The sequence below is a fragment of the Priapulus caudatus genome, unplaced genomic scaffold (genome assembly GCF_000485595.1).
Source record: "Priapulus caudatus unplaced genomic scaffold, Priapulus_caudatus-5.0.1 Scaffold2611, whole genome shotgun sequence".
Classification (NCBI taxonomy): domain Eukaryota; kingdom Metazoa; phylum Priapulida; class Priapulimorpha; order Priapulimorphida; family Priapulidae; genus Priapulus; species Priapulus caudatus.
The window spans coordinates 7,465-18,202 of NW_014579672.1; the positions used below are offsets into that span (position 1 = coordinate 7,465).

The window sequence follows — 10,738 nt, forward strand, 5'->3', positions numbered from 1 at the left end:
TAGGCTAAGCAGTACACAATCCTACTACTATCTGCTTATGCTACGCAGTTTTGTCTAGCATGAGGTGTTGTGCGAGTCGGCTTGTAGCTATGGAATACAGCGCCAAGCTATCGTACATGCGCCGTTGCCACTTTACAGGCGGGCCTGTGAGAAGCTATACGGAAACTGAACGCGATTGCGCGTACAACGCTGATGGCTCTTATCATAACCCTGTTTGTTCTATCAACATTACAAATGCCTACAGACCTACTCTCTTACCGACGGTACGCGCTGTAGCTTAGCCAAAATACTAATCGGCGTACAACGGGGAGGGTCTGCTTACCTATCCTGTAGCTATGCAAATACAATCCTACAGAAGCCCTAATGCCTGGTGCGTTATCTACGCGCCTGCTAGGCTAGGGAAATAACAATCTACCAACCGTATCTGCTTACCTTCACGTCGAGATAGGGTGGAGTCAATGAGCCCACCTACAACGTTTCTACTCTCCTTACGCTCCACCTGCTAGCGTATCAAATAGCAAAGCACTACAGAGGCTACGTTGCTGTATGCTAACCGCTGTTAGCTATGCGGAAATACAAGATCCTACCAACGCGCTATCTCTTAAGTCTAGCCCGCTGTAGCTATCCAATACAATCCTGAACAACATATCCTCGTTACGCGTACCCTGTGAGCTATGCAAAATAGGCAACCCTACAGAACCTTGGCGCGAATGGCTTGCTTAATTCTAGCCCTGGTAGCTATCACATAGCATCGCTAGCAAGCCTGATGCTGCTTATTACCTGTAGGCTATGCAAATACAATCGTACAACATATCTCTTACCTACCCTGTAGCTATCGAAAGTAGCAATCCTAACTACCATATCTCTATGCTTAGCGGCCTGTCCGCCTATCCAAAGATGAGCAATGGCCTAGACAGCCTATCGTCCTTACGCTACCTGTAGCTATCAAATACAATCCTACCCAAGGCCTATCTCATAACTACCGCTAGTAGGCTATGCGAGATAAAATCCTACTACCTATCTCTACCGCTAGTCCGTGTAGCTATCAACATACAGGACGTCTACACGAACGGCTTCTCCTTACCTAGCGCGCTGTAGCTGATGAAAATACAATCGGCTACAACGCATATCTCTAGCCTACCCTGTAACGCTATCAAATACAATCCTAGCGAACGACTGATGCTCTTACGGCTAGCGCCGTGTAGGCTATGCAATCAATGCCTACAACGCTATCTCGTTACGCTACCCGCTTGTAGCTATCAAATGACAATGCCTAACAACCTATCTCTGTACGCTAGCCGCTGTAGCGTATCAAATACAACCACTACAACGCCTATCGTCTTATTCTATCCTGTAGGGGCTATCAAATACAATCGCTAGCAAGCATATCTCTTACTACCGGCTCGTAGAGTAGTAGCAAATACGAAACCTACACCGCTATCTCTTATGGCTAACCGCGTAGCTATCAAATCAACCTACACAGACCTATCTCTTATCCGTATGCGGCTGGTAGGCTATCAAATAGAATCACTAACACAGCATATGCTCTGTAAGGCCGGTACGCCCCTGTAGCTATGCAAATACAGACGGCCTGAGCAAGCGCTATCTGCGTTATCTATCCTGGGAGTGTGGGGAGGCTATCGCGCAGACGAATACCAAGTCCTAGGCTTATTGGGAATCATCCTCTTACTCCTATCCCTGGGTAGCTTTATCCTTAAGATACAATTGGTCCTACAGACATGAGATCCGCGGTAGAGGGCAGAGTACCGACTGTAGGCTATCGAAATACAAGCCCTACAACATATCTCTTATCTACCCCTGTAGCTAGTGCACGGGGGAGTGAGGAGGTAACAACGGGACTACTTCTTATCTACGGCCTGTAGGGGGCTATCAAATACAATCCTGACAACATTGCTCCTTGACCTAGAGGTGCTGTAGCTATGCCAAATACTAATCTGACAACGTGCGTATCTCTTACCGGTACCGCTGTATGGCTATCAATACAACGCCGTACAACGCCGTATTCTTATGCACCCCCTCGTAGCTATGCAATACAATCCTTAGCAGACATATCTCTTCCTACCCGTGTAGCTATCAAATAGCAAATTCTACAACTATTCTCTTAGTTCCCTGACCGGCATGTACTTCAAATAGCAATCGCATAGGCAGACCTAGTCGTCTTCTTCTTGTCGAGGGACATGTAGGCTACCAATACAATCCTACAGTACCTATCTTCTTACCGTACACCCGGTGTAGCGCTATCAAATACATCCTAGGAACCCTAACAACCTAGTCTCCTTACCTACCCTGTGTACGCTAATCAAAATAGCGAATCCTACAAGCCGTATCTCGTGAGCCTGTTTACCCTGTAGGGCTACGCAGAATAGCAATCGCATAGCAACCTATCTCTTATGCTAACCTGGTAGCTATCAAATGCCCACATCCTACAACACTAGTGCTCTTAACTACGCGCTGTAGCTATCAAAATACAAGCGCGCTACCAACGCATATCGTCTTTCTCTATCGGCGTGTAGCTATCAAATACAATCCTACACAACCTCATCATGCTTACGGCTACGCCTGTAGCTATCAAATAACAAGTGCCTATCAAGCCTGAGTCTGCGTTACGCTACGCACAAGTAGCTAGGCAAATACGCAATCTAGCAGACGGGTGAGTGGATGAGGATGCTGTAGCTGATCAAAATACAAATCCTACGCAGGACTAGCTCTCGGTTAACTCGCTACTCCCTCCCCGTAGCTGACTCTAAATACAATCCTACAAACCTATCTCTTACCTACCCCTGTAGGCTGATCAAATACACGGCGGCCGCTAGCTATCTATCCTCTTACGGGCTACCTGCAGCGCTATCAAAATACAATGCCTAGCGAACCTACTCTCTTCCCGGGCCTGATCCGTGGTAACTATCAGCATAGCAATCCTACTACCCAGGTATCGTGCTCGTTACGCTACCCTGTAGCTATCATAATACCAGATCCTAGCAACGCTATCTGCTTAGCTAACCGCTGTGGGCTATCAATACAATCGCCTACAACGCTATGCTCTTATCTACGCGCTGTAGCTAGCAAAATAACAAGCGGCCTGCGCAACGCCTATCTCTTACGCTATCCTGTATCTTATCGAAAGTACAATCCTAACAACGCTAATGCTGCTTACTAACCGCTGGTTTAGCTTATCAAATACGAATCTAAGCAACGGCTATCTCATTACGCTATCGCTGTAGCTAGCAAATACAATACCTGACTACGACTAATCTCTTATCTACCGCTGTAGGCTGATTCAAATACACATCCTACAACCTATCTCTTACCTACCGGCTGTAGGGCTATCAATACAATCCTACCAACCGTATTGCTCTTACCAACATAGCGCTGTAGCCTATCAATAGCACATGCGCTACAAACGACTATCTTCTTACGCTACCCCTGTAGCTAGCCAAAATGACAATCCTACAACCTATCTCCTTACCTAACCTCTGTTAGGCTATCAAAATATCAACGACTAGCAACTATCTCTTACGCTATCCTGTAGGCTAGCAATAACAATGCCTGACTAACCTATCTGCTTATCTACCCTGTTAGCGTATCAAAATACAATCGGCTAGCAACTATGGCTCTAACGGCTACCCTGTTAGGGCTAACTCAAAATAGCAATCTACAAACGCTATCTCTTTCCTAACGCGCTGTAGCTATCCAAAATAAATGGCCTTACAACCTATCTCTCTTACCCTACGCCTGGTAGCTAGCAAAAATACAGATCTGACCAAGCCTATCTCTTTAGCGGCTATCCTGATAACTAATGCACATACAATCCTACTACTATGCTCTTACCTAGCCTGTAGGCTATGGCAAATACAATCGCTAGCTACCTATCTCTTACGCTACGCCTGTAGCTATCAATAGCAATCCTAATACCCTATCTGTAGGCCGTAGCCCGTGTAGCTGATCAATACAATCCTACACAGCGCCATCCATTTAGCTATTCTGACGAGGTCTCTTCGCCATGGAGTCGAGAGGGGCAGGAGAAGTAACGCTACGGCTCAGTCCGTGACGTCAGCATAGAATGGGACGACCGGGAATCTAGTAGCAAGAAGGGCGGCATTATATTTCATTAATGGCTAATGGATTGATTCGCGGTCTGTTACATGCTGCCCATCTATTAGACGAGGAAAAAAAGAAAGAGAGATAGAAGAGAGAGAGAAAGGAGAGCAGAGAGAGAGAGAAAGACGAGAGAGAGAGAGAGAAAGAGAGAAGAGAGAGAGAGAGAGAGAGAGAGATGCGAAAGAGAGGGGCGAAGATGGAGAAAGAGATAGAGAAGATGAGAGAGAGATCCCGAGAGAAGAGATGAGAGAGAGAGAGAGAGAGAGAGAGAGAGAGAGAAGGAGAGAGAGGGCGAGAAAGAGAGAGAGAGATATTACAGTGTTGCTTTACTGTTGCTGTTGGCCTTAGCCGAGTCTCCATTAGACTTATACCCTGCTATCACTGACGTCAGAGAGATAGATGTGTCACTCGGCAGTATGAATGAGTGGCGCCCTCTTCAGCTAGGAACTACAAGCACGTTATGTGTGTGCATGCAGCCATAGCATAGTTGATAGTAACTAGCACAACAAATGCTGCTGCTGTTGCTGCGCTGCCATCACATGTAACGTATATTGATAGGTACGTAATATTATGTACATGTAATCGTACATTTAAACTGCGTAGATAAAATGCAAACGTGCGTGTATGCTCTATATAAAGTCTGGCGGCAACTCTTATATTTCTGATATGAGCGGATCGATCAATAAATTGGTGGCATTTTATTGCTAGTTAATTTTAATAAAAAGTCCCATTCCTGATAGCCATCGTCATCGTCATCCCTGCCAGCGTCATCACCATCGTCATCCCTGCCATCACCATCACCATCATCATCCCTGCTAGACTTTGAATCCAGGTGAGCGATTGTGTTCTTACTAATTCAGCACGCTGAATAACAAACCTATCGCTCCCCCGACGTTCTAGCATTGATACGCAACATCACTACAGTATACGCCTAACTACATGTTCATGTACGTGTGTACAATTACACTCGCGTGTACATGTGCCCATGTACATATATCCGCCGCCACAACCTTCGTTAGTTCAATGTGCTTCTGGTTTTCTCCTTCTAGAGGAAGCACGCTCACACATGCACGCGAGCGCCACGAATCGAACATATATGAATATATACATGTGTTAGTTTTGGCTAAACGGTTTTATTTCTCGTTAGAGAATGCATAGTAGGACAATAAATAAAATAATCACATGCATCAGCAAACGATATTCCCTGTATATATATCACTTCAGCAGAGAGACTACAGTAGGTTGGCACCTAGCAACAAGCGTCAAGACAGACGCTCACACGATGTTTAGCGTGTTCTAGTCCAATTGCAGGGCCGTAGCCTGTGTGGTGGGGGGGGGGGGCGGGGGGGCAGGTGGCTGCCCAGCTGCCCCCTAGATTTTGGAGCAAAATTAAAAAAATAATAAGCTTAGCTAATAATCGTAAATATTGACTTTTTTGGTCACTTATCTGTGAAAGCCTTGTCTCAGACCCACCCCCTACCGCACTATGCTTGTCTCAGACCCACCCCCTACCGCACTATATGGCCGCGATCAAGAGCTGCGCCCGTCGCTCATCATTACACATGAAAGCCTTGTCTCTGACCCGCCCCTACCACACCATGGACGTCGATCAAGAGCTGCGCGTATCGCTCATCATTACACAGTTGAGTCATAAAATTCCACCCCCCCCCAGGAATTTGCTCGGCCCTGAATTGGCAAAGAAAACACTAAAGTTCATGAAAACGTATATTCAGGCACTTCACTATGGCTATTCGCCACTACTGCCCCTGAGGTTATCTAATCCGGTATTAAATAGATGATCTTTAATAAATTCATAAAACACGCGTGTTTAACGCAAGAATGAACTCTCTCAAGAGTTTTCTCGAGTGTAATTGACTTATTCGCTGCTGACGACATTCAACACCTATGCATGGATGTTCACGTGTTCGTGTAATAAATTATATATCAAACGAAATGCTCACAACAAAACAAGTGAGCGTCTTTGCGTGAGAATTGATGCGTGACCATCAAGTCGCAACAAAAACAAGTGAACAGCCAAGATGCAAACGCTGGAAATTCATCTTTAAAAAATGCTAAGAGGCGACTGCATGGTGACGTCAAGAACACAGTAATACGTCACGACTAGACACAATAAACGTGCAAACAAACAAAATGAACAACTAATTATGAGTTTACACAGACTAGTCTTTAGACTAGACTCATGGATTAGAAACAAACAACTTTCATTGTTAGATGCTACTACTTGCACTAAAGTAAAAAGGTGCCAAATTCTTCTCTCCTACGCGCTTTCACGTGAGATGGCGCTGCGCCTGCAATGCGGTCACGTGCTATTTATCACACTCTGGTGACCAGGGTAACGCGACGCACGCCGCTCACCCTAGTTAGCAGAGAAGCAGCAGGTAGGCTTACTACACTAGGCGACGTGGGCGACCTCGCAGGGTAAACAACTCTTAGGTGTGCTCAGTAAGAACGCACTACCTTTAAATTGCGACCGGTTCCCGGGGGAAGGGCACTCCCCATAGTGACGTTCATATATATATATGCGCTGCATTATTGCCCCCCCCCCCCATTTTTCCTAGCAATGTTTCCCCCCCCCCAATTTTTCCCTTTCCATCTTTTTGCACTGTTTTCACAATCGAGCCATCTTTTTGCCCTCAATTTCCCCATTTAGGTGGAGCACCCCTACCCCCAAAAAGGGTGAGTACCCCCCCAGGGACCGGTTACAATCAGACATCCCCGCAAAACACCAACGTCACAAACTACAAGCTACAAATACTAGTTGTTACAAGACTAACTCTACCAACTACATTACTTCATGGAATGTTTAGCGATGGCTGTGAACAAGGTTTGTAACTGAAAATATTTATATATATAACACACATTCTATATCTATATGAACGTATATATATATACGTATATACTATATATATATATACATAATACATATAGATCAAGACTCCCTAATAGAACATTTTCTATTATCGACTCTTGATATAGATCCATTATCACTGTTCGATCAAGTTACAAATAGGGTCACGCTATACAATAAGCCTCGTTGGGTGACTAGCAAAATCTTCTGTCATTTCGGAACAGAATGCGATCACACATGCAGTATATCATCTCCATTCGAGCTGCTTAGTCAGCGGGGGAGGGTATGCTAGCCTTGCGTGCACCGCAAACCTAGTATTACACGCTTACATCGTGCATGCACGGGTGCTCACTGACTTAACAAAGCTCCCTGATTCCCACAAACTACGCATGCGCACATGACGAGCCAGAGCTCTCCGATTGGCTACACCCGTGTGAATCTCCACCTGGTGGGTTTTCGACCAATCGCGCGGCTCGACGCTGCACACTGCTGAAGGCAAGCTACCCGAGATGTGACACAGGACATGTGACACAGGACATGTGACACAGGACATGTGACACAGGACTAGCGCGGAAGTCTGGAACAAATGCGGCTAGGTTGGCAGGGTCTGACAAAGGAGGAGGAGGAGGAGGAGGAGGAGGTGGTGGAGGAGGAGGAGGAGGTGGAGGAAAAGGAGGAGGAGGAGGAGGAGGGAGCTATAAGTGTGTTTCCTTCACGATGCAGAGTGCGCGCGCGCCCCCGCCGCCTGCCTGCCTGACTCGCCTGCCTCCTAGCAGAGCCGTGGTCAGTGGCGCCCTCTGTGAGAGGTCCGGCTCAGACTTGTAAATCTCCTCAAGACTGACGACGCTGCGTGACACCGCGTCGATGTCCGTCTCCAGCAGCCCCACCTGGTGGCCGTGCCTGTAAACAGTCGGCAGCGGCTGCGATTGGTTGTGCGTGTGAGCGGTCAGCGTAGGTGGCACCACCGTCGCGTCTGCGAGGTTAGGTTCCGACTGAATCGTCTCGAGTAGAGCGAAGATCTTCATGTCTTCCAGAAGCGTCTCCGTCGACTCTGTGCTCAAGTTTGGCTCCGACCTTGACATCGTAGAAAGGTCAAGTAGCTGGGTCGCACTATCCATACGCCGCCTGGTGGCGGGGCTGTCATCGCGTGCTACGCTATCTGAGCGCCACCTGGTGGCAGGGCTGTCATCGCGTGCCACGCTATCCGAGCGCCACCTGGTGGCGGGGCTGTCGTCACGTGCCACGCTACCCGAGCGCCACCTGGTGGCAGGGCTGTCGTCGCGTGCCACGCTATCCGAGCGCCACCTGGTGGCGGGGCTGTCGTCACGTGCCACGCTACCCGAGCGCCACCTGGTGGCAGGGCTGTCGTCACGTGAAAGTTCTTCGATGCCGTACAGCGAGTCATGGGAGTGCATGGCGGCGGCGCGGCATCGCCGCTCTGCAGCGCCCCCTGCTGGCCGGATGCTCGCGCACACGCTGCGTATGACGATGTTGTACTCGGAGCGCTTCTCCGAGTCTCGTCCCAGCATGTCTGGAGGTCGTGACCTCAGCGAATGTGTGCCGGGGGGCTGTCTCACCGCCGAGGATTTATCTGGGGGCCGTGTTATCAGTGAAGACTTGTCTAGGGGCTGTGTCATTGGTGAATATCTATGCGGGGGCCATGTCATAAGTGAAGGTTTACTTACGGGTGGTGTGATTAACGAGGGTTTACTTTGGGATTGAATCGTCACGGTATATTTGTTAGCGGGGTTCTTCGTTAGGGACATATTACTAATAATTTCCGACCGAGAGTTGGCGTTAGCGACGGGAGGCCAGACCCTAGAGACGTCGTTGCCGTCGACGACCGCACGTGTTGCCATGGTGATCGCCCCGGGACGGGTCGGTGGCCGCTCTACCGGGATGCGTCCCCGGGAAGGCAGCGCTGGCGACGCGAGATTCTTGTTAAGATCGTACTCAGGCTTCTGACGCGTGACCTTGATCCCTTTCCCCAAGGTCGGCACGTCGTCCCGGGCCGCGCTCCCTCCACAGGTTCCTTGCATGCAGGGTGTCTTCTCTAGTCTTGCATCACCTCCTCCTTGCCTCGGCTTCCTCTCTGCAGTCTCTCCACCTCCTCCTTGCCTCGGCTTCCTCTCTGCAGTCTCTCCACCTCCTCCTTGCCTCAGCTTCCTCTCTGCACGTCTCTTCACCTCTCTCCTTGCCTTCGCGCTTCCTCTCTTCAGTCTCTTCACCTCCTCCTTGCCTCGGCTTCCTCTCTGCAGTCTCTTTCACCTCCTCCTCGCCTCGGCTTCCTCTCTGCGAGTCTCTACACCTCCTCCTTGCCTCGGCTTCCTCTCTGCAGTCTCTTACACCCTCCTCCTTTGCCTCGGCTTCCTCTCTGCAGTCTCTACACCTCCTCCTTGCCTCGGCTTCCTCTCTGCAGGTCTCTCCACCTCCTCCTTGCCTTGGCTTCCTCTCTGCAGTCTCTCCACCTCCCAGCTTCCTCTCTGCAGTCGACGTGACATCATCGAACGAGTGCCAGCGTCGCGTCGTCTGCGCTCGCTGCCGGCTGTCGTTGCACCAGCGCGCCGCCTCCATCCCGCCATGGAACTCCCCGCGCGCCCGTGCCACCGCCAGCACTGTGTGCTGCAGCAGAGCTCACGCAGCAGGCGCCCTCTTGCGGCAGGGCGACGGCATCGTTGGCGAGGAAGTCACGCCAGAACGCGAGAGATTGACCCCGGCGGCGGGAGAGGTCACGTTCGAACGACGCCTCCGATGGTCGTGGATGCGCGGTCGCGCACGCGCAGGTAGTAGACCAGCCGGTCGCCGGCGCCCCCTGGCGGGGCTGCGGTCTCGGCGTCCGAGCTGCACGCGTCGCTGGAGGGTTCGCTCGCGTCGGAGAGACTGGTAGGCATGACGGTGGAGGCGTCCGAGACGTAACCAGGGGGCAGCACCCTCTCGTCGCCCCGCGCCGCCGCCGCTGCTGCCTCATCCACGAAGCTGATTGGACGGCAGCGCCACCTGTGCGGTGGCGGACCTCGCGACGAGGAGTCCTCGGATTCGCTGGAGCCTACGACGAAGCGCGCGGTGCGACGGTGCGCAGAGCGCAGTAGCTCCACCCGCCGCGTGTCATGGCCGCCGCCGCCGCCGCGTCTGCTGACGTAACGCGACACCTGCGGGGAGCCGCCGCGGCGACCGTGGCGCCCCCTCACGTCTAGCGGCTGGGTGAGATGGACGCTGGAAGCCTCCGGGTGACCAGTGTCAGGTAGGCACCTCGGTTTAGCTGCTCGCTTGCCTTTCTTTGGCGAATGCTTCCTGGTTTTTGCTCGGTCCGTCACTTCAGGCACCCTTCCCTGGTTCACACACTTTCCTGGTTCCGTGGTCCCGTTACCACTGCCCCCGTCTCCGCCACATCTCACGCGGCAAGTGTTGGTATCTTCCTGCAGGAATCCATCGACACGGCTCAGGCCGGGAAGGTTCGTCACGTTGCGACGCGAGCGCGGCGTGAAGAGGGAGCCACCATCTCTCTCAAGCTCGCTCAGCAGCTCAGCCTCCGACGACAAACACGCTGCCTCGTCGTCGTCACGGAAACTCTTCATTTTGCCGTCGTCACGGCGACGTGCCATCTCACCGTTGACACAGAAATTCTTAATTTTGCCGTCATCACGTTGACGTGTGATCTCACCGTTGTCATGGCGATGCGCAATCTTAACGTTGTCATGGCGACAGGCCATCTCACCGTTGTCACAGAAATTCTTAATTTTGCCGTCATCA

General features: G+C 50.6%; 2 protein-coding genes across 2 annotated transcripts in view; both read right to left on the reverse strand.

Moving 5' to 3' along the window:
- Positions 1 to 379: 379 nt before the first annotated feature.
- Positions 380 to 9,142, reverse strand: LOC106818881. Its single transcript, XM_014823550.1, has 2 exons — positions 7,041 to 9,142; positions 380 to 390 (listed from the first exon to the last, which is right to left on the reverse strand). The coding sequence occupies exon 1, from the start codon at positions 9,025 to 9,027 to the stop codon at positions 7,684 to 7,686; it is 1,344 nt and encodes a 447-aa protein (XP_014679036.1). The 5' UTR covers positions 9,028 to 9,142; the 3' UTR covers positions 380 to 390; positions 7,041 to 7,683.
- Positions 9,143 to 9,717: 575 nt separating this feature from the next.
- Positions 9,718 to 10,738, reverse strand: part of LOC106818880 — a 4,447-nt gene continuing 3,426 nt past the window's right edge. Inside the window, exon 2 of the mRNA XM_014823549.1 lies at positions 9,718 to 10,712. Within this exon, the coding sequence (XP_014679035.1) occupies positions 9,718 to 10,712 (995 nt within the window). The remainder of the gene's footprint in view (positions 10,713 to 10,738) is intronic.